This window comes from Gigantopelta aegis, chromosome 14 (genome assembly GCF_016097555.1).
Source record: "Gigantopelta aegis isolate Gae_Host chromosome 14, Gae_host_genome, whole genome shotgun sequence".
In the NCBI taxonomy this organism is placed as follows: Eukaryota; Metazoa; Mollusca; class Gastropoda; order Neomphalida; family Peltospiridae; genus Gigantopelta; species Gigantopelta aegis.
The window spans coordinates 47721004-47737715 of NC_054712.1; the positions used below are offsets into that span (position 1 = coordinate 47721004).

Below are 16712 nucleotides of genomic sequence, written 5' to 3' on the forward strand. Positions count from 1 at the left end.
CTTTGTTTTAATCAAGTACTGCAAAAAAGATCTACAATTGTCAAAACAGGGTTCGTTCGCACCCCCACCCCTGAATCCCTTGCAATCCCCCTCCCCTGCACTAATCGATGCTCCTGACTACTAAGTATACCCATTTTTGACAACTTTCAAAGTGTGTCATTTACCATTTACTCAATAAAAAAATAAAAAACAAAGCAAACGGGAAACGAATATCATGCTAAGCAAATATCTGTCCGCGATTGGGATTTTGTACATTTTCCACATTTTCCGTTTGATTAAACAAGTTGCAATAAAGCCGCCTGTAAACAGCGGGTTATTCTTTGAACAATGTCCACGCAGGCTTCCAGTTCGTAAGAACAGGGACCGCAAAAAACAAATAACAGTCCGACCTCGCGTCACCTCGACAAAATCCGCCATCTCCGATTGTATTTACAGCCGTAGAGTTTACCTGCTTCTTTCAACACGCATGCACATAAGGAGGTGTGGGGGAAGGACTTATCAAGCAACCCCACAGAAAGCGCGATTTGCCCCATCTATTTTCTGTCTCTGTGATAGTTACTTGTTCCGTACCGCTGTTCGCTTTTGACTCTGTTTCTTGCGCTGTGTACGCTGTTAACTCCTAGTCATCCCGGCCGCTGGATTGAGCTACCGACTGGTTGCCGGGTTTATTTTTCGCTGAGCAGTCTCGTTGCGCCGCCCTCTCTCACTGGAGTTTATCACCAGTGAACGAGACCGACGTTGTATATAGATAGATATATATATAAGTACACCCGGCCTATCGCTCGCGTGGTCTCCGGCTGAGATATACCTTATGTCAAAGTCTGAGAGCGGCCAGTGTCTAAGATCCAGCAGAATGGTGACCAGCCTTGACGACATCCAGTCCTTGAGATTCTGGAAGGCCATAGCCGCGGAGTTCTTGGGCACCTTTCTCTTGGTGTTCGTCGGCTGCGGCTCCTGCATCACCATCAACGATGACGCCAAGCCTACGGTGGTGCAGATCGCGCTCTGCTTCGGCCTCAGCGTCGCCACCATCGTGTGGAGTATCTGTCACATCAGCGGCGGCCACATCAACCCCGCCGTGACGACGGCAATGTTTGCGGCCAGGAAAATCAGTCTTGCGCGGATGGTCTTCTACGTCATCTTTCAGCTCGTGGGTGCCGTGGTCGGAGCGGGGCTGTTGCTGGGGGTGACGCCCGAGTCCAATGCCGGGACCCTAGGGATGACGCAGCTAGCGGAAGGGGTGGACCCGGGGATGGGTCTAGGGGTGGAGATCTTCATCACCTTTGTCCTGGTGTTCACCGTGTTCGCTTCTGTCGATTCCAGACGTAAAGATCTCAATGGATCCACGCCACTGTCTATCGGTCTGTCTGTCACCATGTGCCATCTGTTTGCCGTGAGTACAACATAAACCTTTTCTATTCATTTGAAGTTTTCCCATAAAATTAAAATTATTTCTTTATTATGTTTTTCCTAGCGCTGTTATTTTAAATTTAAAACTGATTTAAAAACAAAATTATACAGCCTCCTACCCACTCCAGTGAACCAATTTTGGACTTAACGCTTTCACCCTTTCCCTCTCATCTCCGCACCTAACTCCAGCTTTTCACAGAGCTCCCCTCTCATACTTACCCCTATCCCCGCACCTAGCTCCAGCGTTTCATAAGCCAGTGATTAATGGACAGGACCTACAAAAGTGCGTGTACGTCGTGCGTGTGTGCGTGTGTGTGTGTGTGCATGAATGTTTTTTATTTGCTTTGATCCATATTCCATAATGTTATTGATTTGTTAAAATGTGACAACTTTGATCCATATTCCATAATGTTTTCATTTGTTAAAATGTAATAACTTAGATTCGTATTCCATAATGCATTCTGTTTCTGTTGTGTTTAAGATCATGTTACAAATTTAATGTAATTAACGCATGAACCGATTAAGACCATTATGTAATGTTGGGACTAGTCAGGTCTTATACATAATCAGTTGAGTTGTGTTCAATATTATATTCCATCTACCCATCTACCTATCTACCTATCTATCTGTCTATATCTATATCTCTCTCTCTCTCTCTCTCTCTCTCTCTCTCTCTCTCTCTCTCTCTCTCTCTCTCTCTCTCTCTCTCTCTCTCTCTCTCTATATATATATATATATATATATATATACACACACACACACACACACATATGTCTGTATGTCTGTTTGTCTGTCCGTCCGTCCTTCATTCCATTCACCGTTCTACCCGTTCGATCTTCCGTTGACCAATGACGAGGTCGCTAAAGCTGACCAAAATGTGAACAGTGATATTTCTGGGAAACGATTCGAATTTACAGCAGGTCTGCGATTTGATCGGTCCTTGATGTGGGTATGTGGTTTAACGTGAAGAGCAAAAAAACAACAACAGTGTAACAGTCTGTTGTTGTTGTGGTAGTGCTGGTGGTTTGGCTTTTTTGGTTGTCATAAATTGTTGTTGTTGTTGTTTTCTGATGCGACTGGCTAAACGTTGTGGGGTTTTGTTTTGTTTTCTGAATCCATGGCCTGGTCACGTTCATATACGTACTATCATTCATCAGCGTCCTACCGTTTAGGTAGGTATGAACATATAATCTATAGATACTACATTTTAAAACGGCTGCTCCCACTTTTCCTTGACGTTGAAATGTTCATGTGGAATTGGGATGTTATTAATAGTGTAGTTGGGGGTGGGGTGGGGGTTTTGATTGGTGGGGTGGTTTGTTGTTGTTGGATTTTTTTTGGGGGGGTTGGCTTCTTTTGTTTTATTTTGGTCGTTGTCGTCGTCGTCTTCGTCGTTATTGGTGTTTTGCATCAGTAGCTAAATATGTTCAGTTCCAAATAAGTAAGCGGATGTTGGTGCTTTAAACGTGTTTGCAGGCACGTAGGAACTGACGACCAAAGACGGCGTGCTTGTGCCCCCCACTTGAGGTTAAAGATAAAAGGTTTTTTGAGTGCGTGCGTTACACTTTAGCATGCTCATATACCACGAAGGTTTCGAGCATGCCCGCCCTAGGGTTCGGTCTCTGGGGTTTTTTTTTAGGTGTTTTTTTTTTTTTTTTGGGGGGGGGGGGGGGTCTTATAAATAGATAAACAAATCTTACCCCCCCCCCCCTCCCTCCTAGAGAATTTGATCCCTCCACTAGAGTATGTTTTGCTGGATTGGAAGTTGTTTTTTTCTCCTTGGGTGTGAGCATATCAAGACAATTCGAGTCGTACTACTTCCCACAGCCACTTACAAAAACTCTCGGCATCCGTAATCTAATTGGACGTAAAACCGCATTTGTTACGAGCTCGTTCTCAAAGTTTATGCACAGGAAACAGGATATTATTAAGCTCGGCGTAATATCACGACCCGTATTAAACTGTTAAACCACAACGATTACATCTTTCATGTCCTGCTTTCTCTACCTACCGCTGGGAATTGGTCGGCTTTCGTTACATTGGAAAAGCGGTTCCCACTGTTCGACCTATTGCGGCACTTGACGGTACTAAATACATAAAATAAAATATGCGCATAATAGCCCATACACGTTAAGTACATAATATCTGTTGTTGTGCAAGTTTGATATGGTGGCTATACACGTGCTAAAAATAGAAATACAGAAGAGAAATATTTTAAAATAACATTCACAACCGAACTCTCGGTAAACCGGAAGTCCATCAAAATTTGTCGTTTTTCACGGTCCCGTTTTAAATATCAGAACCTCTCAAAATTGGATACCTCTTAAAACATGACTTTTTGCTTGGTCGTACTGTCGTAGCCAGGATTTTATATTGGGGAGGAACCCACTATTGTGAGGGGTGGGGGCAACCCACACCATGTATGTATGTATAATTAAAAAAACAATACAGTAAAAAAAAAAAAAAAACATCATTGATTGGGGGGGGGGGGGGGGGGGGGGGGGCATTGCCTGTATGTCTGTTTGTCTGTCCGTCCGTCCTTCATTCCATTCACCGTTCTACCCGTTCGATCTTCCGTTGACCAATGACGAGGTCGCTAAAGCTGACCAAAATGTGAACAGTGATATTTCTGGGAAACGATTCGAATTTACAGCAGGTCTGCGATTTGATCGGTCCTTGATGTGGGTATGTGGTTTAACGTGAAGAGCAAAAAAACAACAACAGTGTAACAGTCTGTTGTTGTTGTGGTAGTGCTGGTGGTTTGGCTTTTTTGGTTGTCATAAATTGTTGTTGTTGTTGTTTTCTGATGCGACTGGCTAAACGTTGTGGGGTTTTGTTTTGTTTTCTGAATCCATGGCCTGGTCACGTTCATATACGTACTATCATTCATCAGCGTCCTACCGTTTAGGTAGGTATGAACATATAATCTATAGATACTACATTTTAAAACGGCTGCTCCCACTTTTCCTTGACGTTGAAATGTTCATGTGGAATTGGGATGTTATTAATAGTGTAGTTGGGGGTGGGGTGGGGGTTTTGATTGGTGGGGTGGTTTGTTGTTGTTGGATTTTTTTTTTGGGGGGTTGGCTTCTTTTGTTTTATTTTGGTCGTTGTCGTCGTCGTCTTCGTCGTTATTGGTGTTTTGCATCAGTAGCTAAATATGTTCAGTTCCAGATAAGTAAGCGGATGTTGGTGCTTTAAACGTGTTTGCAGGCACGTAGGAACTGACGACCAAAGACGGCGTGCTTGTGCCCCCCACTTGAGGTTAAAGATAAAAGGTTTTTTGAGTGCGTGCGTTACACTTTAGCATGCTCATATACCACGAAGGTTTCGAGCATGCCCGCCCTAGGGTTCGGTCTCTGGGGGTTTTTTTTAGGTGTTTTTTTTTTTGGGGGGGGGGGGTCTTATAAATAGATAAACAAATCTTACCCCCCCCCCCCTCCCTCCTAGAGAATTTGATCCCTCCACTAGAGTATGTTTTGCTGGATTGGAAGTTGTTTTTTTCTCCTTGGGTGTGAGCATATCAAGACAATTCGAGTCGTACTACTTCCCACAGCCACTTACAAAAACTCTCGGCATCCGTAATCTAATTGGACGTAAAACCGCATTTGTTACGAGCTCGTTCTCAAAGTTTATGCACAGGAAACAGGATATTATTAAGCTCGGCGTAATATCACGACCCGTATTAAACTGTTAAACCACAACGATTACATCTTTCATGTCCTGCTTTCTCTACCTACCGCTGGGAATTGGTCGGCTTTCGTTACATTGGAAAAGCGGTTCCCACTGTTCGACCTATTGCGGCACTTGACGGTACTAAATACATAAAATAAAATATGCGCATAATAGCCCATACACGTTAAGTACATAATATCTGTTGTTGTGCAAGTTTGATATGGTGGCTATACACGTGCTAAAAATAGAAATACAGAAGAGAAATATTTTAAAATAACATTCACAACCGAACTCTCGGTAAACCGGAAGTCCGTCAAAATTTGTCGTTTTTCACGGTCCCGTTTTAAATATCAGAACCTCTCAAAATTGGATACCTCTTAAAACATGACTTTTTGCTTGGTCGTACTGTCGTAGCCAGGATTTTATATTGGGGAGGAACCCACTATTGTGAGGGGTGGGGGCAACCCACACCATGTATGTATGTATAATTAAAAAAACAATACAGTAAAAAAAAAGAGAAAACATCATTGATTGGGGGGGGGGCATTGCCCCCGTGCCCCCCCCCCCCCCCACCCACCCCCACCCCACCCCGCAACGCCACTGGTAGTGTGGGTGTTTTGGTTTAGAGGGGTTTCTTGTGTAATATTTATTTTGGTATGTATGTATGTATGTATGTATGATTAAACAAAATAATACAGCAAAAAAGAGAAAACATTTTTGATTGGAGGGCTATAGTGAAACTCCTCTAAACCGGACACCCGTGGGACCAAGTAAAATGTCCGGTTATTAGAGGTATCCAGTTTAGAGAGGTTCTTTTCTGCACAGATATGTAAAAAGGGACAATGAACAACGTACGGTTTTGAGGGAATTCCGGTTTATAGATGGTCCTGTTTTGAGGGAATTCCGGTTTATAGAGGGTCCTGTTTTGAGGGAATTCCGGTTTATAGAAGGTCCTGTTTTGAGGGATTCCGGTTTATAGAGGGTCCTGTTTTGAAGGAATTCCGGTTTATAGAGGGTCCTGTTTTGAGAGGTTTCGCTGTATTTAATACCAGTTTTCTTTATGTACACATAAAAACAAACACTAGCCCCATCATATTTACATCAATTCCATTATCTAAACTGGAGGAACAAAAAGTAAAGTTTGTTTTATTTAACGACGCCACTAGAGCACATTGATTTTTTTTATCTTATCATCGGCTATTGGACGTCAAACATATGGTCATTCTGACACTGTTTTTTAGAGGAAACCCGCTGTCGCCACATAGGCTACTCTTTTACGACAGGCAGCAAGGGATCTTTTATTTGCGCTTCCCACAGGCAGGATAGCACAAACCATGGCCTTTGTTGAACCAGTTGTGGATCACTGGTCGGTGCAAGTGGTTTACACCTACGCATTGAGCCTTGCGGAGCACTCACTCAGGGTTTGGAGTCGGTATCTGGATTAAAAATCCCATGCCTCGACTGGGATCCGAACCCACTGGAGGAACAATTACAGTTAACATTTTACCACACAATCGATTGAGGGGAAGGAAGGAAATGATTTTATTTAACGACGCACTCAACACATTTTATTTACGGTTATATGGCGTCAGATATATGGCTACGGTGATTTTTCATAATCGATCATCACATCGATTAGAGCCAAACTGATCAATTGTCGATTATAATTGATCTTTCTTTCTTTTCTTTTCTCTTTTTTTTTTTATTTAACGACGCACTCAGCACATTTTATTTACGGTTATATAGCGTCAAACATATGGTTAAGGACCACATAGATAATGAGAGAGGAAACCCGCTCTCGCCACTTCATGGGCTACTCTTTTCGATTAGCAGCAAGGGATCTTTTATATGCACCATCCCACAGACAGGATAACACATACCACGGCCTTTGCGGTTGTATGGTGTCAGACATATGGTTAAGGTGATTTTTTATAATCGATAATCACATCGGTAGAGCCAAACTGATCAATTATCGATTATAATCGATCATTGAAACACTACTGTGGACAACGTGTCCTCTGTGGGTGTAATGTCAGTATAGGTGTAATAGGTATCGAGCAATCTAATTAAAATTAGCTCCACTATTACATGTGGATCTAACAGCAGCCCGTTGGAGCTCCTGTCCAGTTGACCTTTCATTCGACCAATCAAAACCTTACTTGCAAAATCATGCCAGTGATTTGAAAAGAATTTGAAAACTTTCGGGATTATGCCGAGGGTATACGAAATGATTCGGGTGAATTACGAAGGATGCCGGAAACTAATTTCAATATATAAAATTCGTTTCAAGACGAAAAAAAAGCACGTGATGGTATAGCCATAAAATCTGTTTATACTAGTATACAATCCAGAGTTCATTACTGCATTTTCCCTCCTGTTTTTTCAATGTTGAAACAGACCAACAAGTTCGCCTATTTTTAGAATTTGTATGCTCCCGAATAATGTTATAAAAGGCGAAGTGTAATTGGTCGATATTTTAATTGTTATTTATAGATGAAATGTCATCTGGACATGGGAGTCCACGCAATGCTGTTAGCTCTACTGGTGCTAATTTTAATCTGATTGAGTATCGAGCTAGTACGGTTAATTTGGATGACCTGGTTAGCAGGTTGGAAAGGCGTACACAAAAGAAATAATACTGTAATATTATACGTGAAATAGATGTTACACTGAACAGAAATTGGCACACTATTTTTGTCATGTTAGAAAAGGCGTTCTGTTTTTTTTAATAAAAAAAGAAAGAAAAGGCGTTCTGTTCCCCTATAAACATCACTTACGAAAACATACCGATTTTTTTTTTTTTAAATTAATAGTCGCTACTGGTATTCAGTTCTCAGCGTTTTTGTAGGCTACACAAAAAATGTCATGAATATCTAGAAACACAGTAGGGCCTACATATACAGCGTTCCATTTCCATTTATTATTATTATTATTATTATTATTATTATTATTGCTTTAAGTTAAAATGAAGAATACATGCACTGTAACAGTGGCGTAGCGTGGGCGGGGCCACCGGGGTGGTCGCCCCGGGCGCAAAATTCTGGACTGGTGGAAGGGACTCGGGGAGTGCTAACAGTCCACTGGTTAGAGGGGGGGAATGCTTGCCTTGCCCCGGGCGCTGGCAACCCACGCTACGCCGCTATGATGCACACGATACAAAAACACACAGGATTCAATCCATAATAAAATGTACATATATTAAACATCTGTGTATCTCTATATGTATATACCTAACAGTAATAATGCAATACAATAAATCAATAAAAACAAATGTATTAAAAAAAACCTTTCTTGCTGAAGCAAATGTTCTCTTTTTTCAATATATTTTCCAGGGCAGCAAAACTCTCCCCCCCCCCTAAACTTTACTCGCCACTCTCTAGACCCCTCCCCTCACCCCCACCCACCCCCCACCCCACCCGCCGCTAAAATTCCTACTAACTCGCCTGAATACATTAAATTAGGGCCTACAGTTGTAACATGCAAATGGAATGTAGTTATTATGAACAGCTCAAGATGCACCTTTAACTGCGTCTGTTATTATAAGAGAATACAAGATTGCAGGTGTGGCCAGAGATTGCCATTAAATCGTGAGTAGGAAATAAAAGATCTTATAAACGTTTGTCTGACGATCGCTGCGTCTTTCTCGCCGCCATGACGCAAACAAACCAAACAGGAGCAGGCTTTTAATGCCGTTAGTAACCTACATTTGAAATATATAGTACCGACTTCCAAGTACAGAACCCAGGTCCGGGTCTAGTAGAGGCCCACTCGGACGGTTGGTTTGAATAGTACCGACTTCATGTAGAGAACCCAGGTCCGGGTCTAGTAGAGGCCCACTCGGACGGTTGGTTTGAATAGTACCGACTTCATGTAGAGAACCCAGGTCCGGGTCTAGTAGAGGCCCACTCGGACGGTTGGTTTGAAATAGTACCGACTTCATGTAGAGAACCCAGGTCCGGGTCTAGTAGAGGCCCACTCGGACGGTTGGTTTGAAATAGTACCGACTTCATGTAGAGAACCCAGGTCCGGGTCTAGTAGAGGCCCACTCGGACGGTTGGTTTGAAATAGTACCGACTTCATGTAGAGAACCCAGGTCCGGGTCTAGTAGAGGCCCACTCGGACGGTTGTTTTGAAATAGTACCGACTTCATGTAGAGAACCCAGGTCCGGATCTAGTAGAGGCCCACTCGGACGGTTGGTTTGAAATAGTACCGACTTCATGTAGAGAACCCAGGTCCGGGTCTAGTAGAGGCCCACTCGGACGGTTGGTTTGAAATAGTACCGACTTCATGTAGAGAACCCAGGTCCGGGTCTAGTAGAGGCCCACTCGGAAGGTTGGTTTGAATAGTACCGACTTCATGTAGAGAACCCAGGTCCGGGTCTAGTAGAGGCCCACTCGGACGGTTGGTTTGAAATAGTACCGACTTCATGTAGAGAACCCAGGTCCGGGTCTAGTAGAGGCCCACTCGGACGGTTGGTTTGAAATAGTACCGACTTCATGTAGAGAACCCAGGTCCGGATCTAGTAGAGGCCCACTCGGACGGTTGGTTTGAAATAGTACCGACTTCATGTAGAGAACCCAGGTCCGGGTCTAGTAGAGGCCCACTCGGACGGTTGGTTTGAAATAGTACCGACTTCATGTAGAGAACCCAGGTCCGGATCTAGTAGAGGCCCACTCGGACGGTTGGAGTTTAGATTTAGTTGCTGTTCCTGTCTCGGACACATCCACCGGGGAATCTCGGACAATGTGCCCACGACAGTCGTGTTTGAACCTTCAGTGGATGTAAGCACGAGTCAAATGGTTGATTGACTGATAGTTGTTGTTTTCTTTATTAGAGTGATTTAACAATGAAAACGGAATACTTGGTTCACAGCGCATTTATACGACACAATAAGATACAGCTGCTTTAATGAACCAGTTTAGGACTATATTATGGTAAATTTACATTTTTAATTTTTGGACATGCGCTTTGAAATTTATAATTAAAATGATTAAAGTCCCCTTTCCGCTTTTTTGACTTAATATTTCAAATTGTCCATTAGTATTCTGTCCCGGACCAGGCCACTGGCTTTCCAGAGACGTGGCCCGTGACAGACATGCCTGAAACCTTAGTGGTATATGGGTATGTTAGAGGCAGTCTCTCTCTCTCTCTCTGTCTCTCTCTCTCTCTCTCTCTCTCTCTCTCTCTCTCTCTCTCTCTCTCTCTCTCTCTCTCTCTCTCTCTCTCTCTCTCTAATGAACCAGTCAATTTAGAAACAAGATTCCCAAATCCTGAACGATCACTCGGGGATTCAGATAGTTTTGGGGATATTATTGTTCTGTCCATAAATTATGTTTTATTTATAATATATATTTGTCCCGAAACCGTTTACCTATTTGTTTTCCTACATACAGAAGAAGAAAAAGGCCATTACTTTAAACAAAGGCGTATGACGATTGTGTGACGTGATATTTGATACAAGTGTGTTTAGAGGGTCATGTGGCCTGTCAAACCCCCTAAAATATAGCATTTTGTTGAGAGATTGAAGTTTCTATTTGTTCCTTTACGGCTGAAGTTAACCCTCTGGTATTTTATTGACCCTGCACCTGCCTCGAGTTCCAATTTACAGTGATGTAAACGTTTATAAACCGTTTATACGAGAATTCTCAATGGTACGTTTTATTCTACACAGGACCGTCAGTTAAGAGGTGTAATATCGGTCTGCTGGTATATATATTTAGTATCGTACACACCACCGGCTGCAGCCACGTGTAACCGTTACTAAGATCTGTGTTTTACCGGCATTCTGTATGCCAGAAATGGGTTCTATTTCTGATTTACGACAACGGGCGGATGGCTGGTTTCCGCGTCTTTGATCTGAAACTTGTACCATATCGCACTCCGTTATTATAGAGGTGATAGGACCTCGGAGCACTGTAAAACACTCTCAGCAATTTGGTCCAGGGAAAGGAGTGTTGACGTAACGACACCTCGGTAAATTTGGCAAATCACTGGAAACTAGATTTAGGTGTCAAATGTTTGGTAGTTTGGCAGAGAAGAAACCAGCTCCCTGTCGTTTGGGTTTCTATTTGCCGTTAGCAGCAAGGGGGTCTATCGTGTCTGTGTTTAGTCGACAAGACAGCACTAGTTACATGCGTGCTAAATACTACATTGAGCCAAATTTCTTTCGTCCATTTTGACAACAACAAAGAAACAACGATTGGAATATGTTTTTATCTATGCCGCTTTGATGATGCTTCGGCGTCTAAATATTTTAATATTTATCGAAATGTATGTGGGGATGGGTGGGGGAAGGCAGAGTAATATAATGATGGAAGCCATCCAAGTGAAAGCTAACTAACGCTAGAGTTCAGACTACCAACTGTCACGACGGAGTTGGCGAACTCGCCGATCTCACGACTTCTACGACTCAATCTAATTAAAATTAGCTCCACTATTACATGTGGATCTAACAGCAGCCCGTTGGAGGTCATGTCCAGTTGACCTGTCATTCGACCAGTCAAAACCTTACTTGCAAAATCATGCCAGTGATTTGAAAAGAATTTGAAAACATTCGGGATTATGCCGAGGGTATACGAAATGATTCGGGTGAATTACGAAGTATGCCGGAAACTAATTTCAATATAAAATTTTATATAAAATTCGTTTCAAGACGAAAAAAAAACCCAACCTGTGATGGTATAGCCATAAAATCTGTTTATAATAGTATACAATCCAGGGTTTATTACTGCACTTTTCCCCCTGTTTTTTATTGTTGAAATAGACCAACAAATTCGCCTGTTACATAAATAGTCTCGTCCGATATTTTTTGAATTTGTATGCTCCCGAATAACGCTATAAAAGGCGAAGTGTAATTGGTCGATATTTAAATTGTTATTTATAGATGAAATGTCACCTGGACATGGGAGTCCACGCAATGCTGTTAGATCTACTGGTGAGACCAGTAGAGCTAATTTTAATCAGATTGTCTACGGCTATCCAGTTGCTAGTCTGGGCATTCTTACAACTCGATTCTTGTCGTATACAACTTCTACGACCGAGTAGATGTTAATCTGAGCGCAGCAGTCTCAGGTCGGGAGTGGGGGGAATTACAACGCAACTGTCGAGGTGGCCAACTCCGTCGTGACAGTTGACAGTCTGAAACTAGCATTAGGCGTAAAAACAAATATGTTTCCGGGAACACGACTCTACCTAGAAAAAAAGACAACCTTAATTTATTTTCCAATGTATGTTTTGTTTTGTTTTGGTTTTGGTTATGGGGTTTTTAGGGGCGTTGATTTTTTTTTGATTTTTTTTTCGATTTACAAAATTAATATATAGGTAAAAAAAAAAAAAAAAAAAAATGTACCACTCTACCTATAAAAAAAAATTCAGCATGTTCCCGGAAACACATTTTTTAGGTCTAATAATAATAATAATAATAATAATAATAGTGATCATTGATGTCGCCATATCTCATTTCTTCCCACATTTTCTAATCAAGGCGTGGCAGTTCCAGAAAGTTAAAACAACCAGTAACCGCTGATTAATTCGGTAGCACCGGGGAGTCGTTAAACAAACATTTCATTATATTTCTCTTTCTGAGCGGATCCTTTCTATCAGTGACTGGTCTCATTACGGATGGTGTACTTTTAATGACGCAGTCTGCCAGCACTATAGTCCGTTCCACAGGGAACGCCTTTTTTCATGCTATAGAATTGACTACAAGTTTGTTTGTTTTTCTGAGCCGATTGTTTTCTAAATTGGACATAAAAAGAGTACTTATTGCTTTTGTTATTTCCAAAAAAAAAACAATTCAACTTTACTTGTCTCCCTACTTCAAACAAAACTTAATTTTTTTTTTTTTTAAATAAAAAAAATAAAATAATAAAAAATAAAAAAAATGTGTAGGAGGATGGGACGGACTATAGTTTCCCAGTAACTTGCCGCGTTCGTTGAAATCCCGCACACAATGGTTGCGTTGTTTACGACCGACTGCTGTGAGATGTCCGACTGTAAATATGTAGATTAGTGGAGCGGGTTCACGGGATTAAGCTCATCTCGGGTTACATCAATGTAAACAAACCGACGACAGGCGCTGCGATGATACAGCGTTCTGAAGACATCTGACTAAACCTGTTTTACATACTTCAACACTTGTCTGCAGTTTTACAGACAAGTGTCTGTATCATTGCTCTGTTGCACATGTAGCTCACGTCTGCTTTTGTGTGATAGGTTTTATTTATTTATTTATTTTTATTTATATTAATCTATTCATCTATTTACTTATCTTATTTTGTTTTGCATTTCATTTCAACTTATTTTCGTGCTTATATCCAATTAAGGTTCAAACACGCTGTCCTGGGCACACACCTCAGCTATCTGGGCTGTCTGTCCAGGACAGTGGGTTTAGTTGTTAGTTGGTTAGTGGTTTAGTGAGAGAGAAGAGGGTGTAGTGGCCTTACACCTACCCATTGAGCCCTTAAGAACTCGCTCTGGGTTGGAGCCGGTACCGGGCTGCGAACCCTGTACCTACCAGCCTGTAGTCCGATGGCTTAACCACTGCTCCACCGAGGCCGGTACCGGGCTGCGAACCCTGTACCTACCAGCCTGTAGTCCGATGGCTTAACCACTGCTCCACCGAGGCCGGTACCGGGCTGCGAACCCTGTACCTACCAGCCTGTAGTCCGATGGCTTAACCACTGCACCACCGAGGCCGGTATCGGGCTGCGAACCCTGTACCTACCAGCCTGTAGTCCGATGGCTTAACCACTGCACCACCGAGGCCGGTACCGGGCTGCGAACCCTGTACCTACCAGCCTGTAGTCCGATGGCTTAACCACTGCACCACCGAGGCCGGTATCGGGCTGCGAACCCTGTACCTACCAGCCTGTAGTCCGATGGCTTAACCACTGCACCACCGAGGCCGGTTTTTGTTTTGCTTTGCTTTCTTTTACTTTGCTTTCTTTTCTTTTATTTTGCTTTCTTTTATTTTATTTTATGCTTTCTTATATTATTGACTTTTTACTGTTTGTCGTTGCTCTTTGAAGGGAATTATTAAGAAGGGGTCTGCGGGTTCACTCCCATTTGATGCCATATGGTCAAACAAATAAAACGATTCTTCCTCCTGCTGCCCTGTATAGACTGGCAACCAGATACTGCATCGTGAGTAGGCAAGCCTGAGCCTTCATCGGGTGTGGACATGCAAAAGTGGTTTCGTGAACTCGTGCGATTCTTGAAGTTATTACGTAACTTGATAAACTCAACTTACAGGTCTGCATAATGCATCTGGAATTTTGTGTAATCAGTCTACCTTTTGATACGTAGAGTCTCCCAGGAAATGTGTTCACGACAGGTTTTTCTGTAAACGATAGGCATCGGATGGATGGTTTTAGATGAACCTAGTAACCTGTGTGAACCGAAAATTAACAACCCAGATGTAACACCAGCTCTCTCCACCCTAGTATTCCCTGTTTGTAAAGCTCAACAGATAACCGTAATATAGAGGTACAGACGAGAAATGTCTGAAGGGATCTTTATAAACAAGTATCTGTTGTATATAATTTTTGTGCTGGGGTGTCCTTTATATATATATATGTCCTTTATTGAAGGTCTGACTGTATACTAGAGTCAGTGCCGGATTTATAAAGGGGCAAAGGGGGCAATTGCAACGGGTCGCCCTGCCAGAGGGCCTCCCCCCCCCCCCCCCGACTAAGGACTTCCTTTATAATAAAAAAAATGTAATAATTATAAAATTAGTTTTTTTTTTTTTTTTTTTTTTTTAATTTGTCATGTAATTTAATTTCTATGTTGAGGAGCCCACTGAACCTGAAGTTCCCCGGGCCCCAAGGTTTAAATCCGGCCTGACTAGAGTACTTTCCAGCGAAACAGACCTACATAACAGAATATTTCATTATTACCATGCAGATACAGTTGAATATGCGACAACCACCATCCCTAGAGTCCATTTTACTATATATTATTCAAAGTAATAATCAGGTGCACAAATCATGTTCTGCCGAAATTGCCTTAGCAACCACCTGCCTTATAATTAAGAAGTGACCTTGCTATTAATCCAAATCATATATTATGATATAAGTTAATTTGATGAAAACAGCATTTGCATGCCTAAAGAACGTTATTTGTGGGGATAAAAAGTTATTTAGAAAAAGTGGGGACAAGTATCCATGCAAAATGTTTATTTTTGAATGGTCTCCGAAGCGATTTCAAAATATCTGAAAACCGAAATAGCATTGTTTCGGATGGTAATTGTTATCTGTTTAAAGAGTTATTTTTGTTTACATACTAGTAAACGGTTGGACAAAAGAAAGCAAATGGAATGTGTCCCTTTGTCTCCTTTCTGTTCCTACGGGCCTGTTTTGTCACAAAATGCTACTGTTTGACACTCCTTTGGTGACCACTAATAATATCGACATGCCTGTATGCTGAAGATAGGAAAGTACGATGGACTGATAGAGAAAGATAAACGAGCTGTACACGGAGCCAGGGTTCCTTGGCATGCCTCTGTTGTGTTATGATCGCAACACACCTGTTGCAAAATGTAAACAGCACAATTAAACCAACCAGGTATGTGGACTGCTTTTAATCGAAACCACAGAAACATGATCACCATGTTTAAACGCTTTGTCCATTTAAACTGTCGGTCACCGCAGTGTTTATGTCGTGGCATTTTCAGACTGTAATCACATGACTAGTGTATTAATTACACGCGTCACAACAAGAGATATGGTTTATTAGGTCGGTGATTTATTGTGTCAGGACTACTTTTCTGGTTTAGGTTTGCGCATGCGCGTTTGGATAGTTTAAATGCTTGGTAACATAACAGCTACAACAGATAATGATGTAGATGGATAATTTTATTTCGTGTTAAATTCAATGACTCTTGAGCATATAATGTCCATGGAAATATACCTAAACTGTATATATATATAGGAAGGAAATGTTTTATATAACGACGCACTCAACACATTTTATTTTCGGTTATATGGTATTGGACATATGGTTAAGGACCATACATATATAAAGAGAGGAAACCCGCTGTCGCCACTTCATGGGCTACTCTTTTCGATTAGCAGCAAGGGATCTTTTATATGCATCATCCCACAGATAGGATAGTACATACCACGGCCTTTGTTACACCAGCTGTGGAGCAGCGGCTGGAACGAGAAATAGCCCAATGGGCCGACCGATTCATGTTAATACACAGTAATATATCATGGCGCGCTCAATACATACGAAATTTAAAAGTACTATAGTAATAAACGAACATGAATGATCTACTCCCATGTCACACATATACGCACGCACACGCACACACTGTCGCGCACACATGCCGTGTACTCGGACGCAAGCACTCGCACAAAAAGAACTTCGAGAAAAGGTACACGAAGAAAAAAATCATTTTGAAAAGTTACTTCCGGTATAAAATAAGTTTTTGAATAGTCTTTTTTGTTTAACGACATCACTAGAGTACATTGTTTAATTAATCATCGGCTAATGGATGTCAATCATTTGGTAATTCTGACATATAGTCTTAGAGAGGAAACCCGCTATATTTTTCCATTTGTAGCAAGGAATCTTTTATATGTACTTTCCCACATATAGAACATACCACATACCACAGCCT

The 16712-nt window shown here is 41.8% G+C and overlaps 1 protein-coding gene across 1 annotated transcript in view; it reads left to right on the forward strand.

The window, feature by feature from the left end:
- Positions 1 to 530: 530 nt before the first annotated feature.
- LOC121389475 (aquaporin-5-like) overlaps positions 531 to 16712 on the forward strand; it is a 48382-nt gene continuing 32200 nt past the window's right edge. Inside the window, exon 1 of the mRNA XM_041521122.1 lies at positions 531 to 1393. Coding sequence (XP_041377056.1) covers positions 812 to 1393 — 582 coding nt within the window. The 5' untranslated portion in view covers positions 531 to 811. The remainder of the gene's footprint in view (positions 1394 to 16712) is intronic.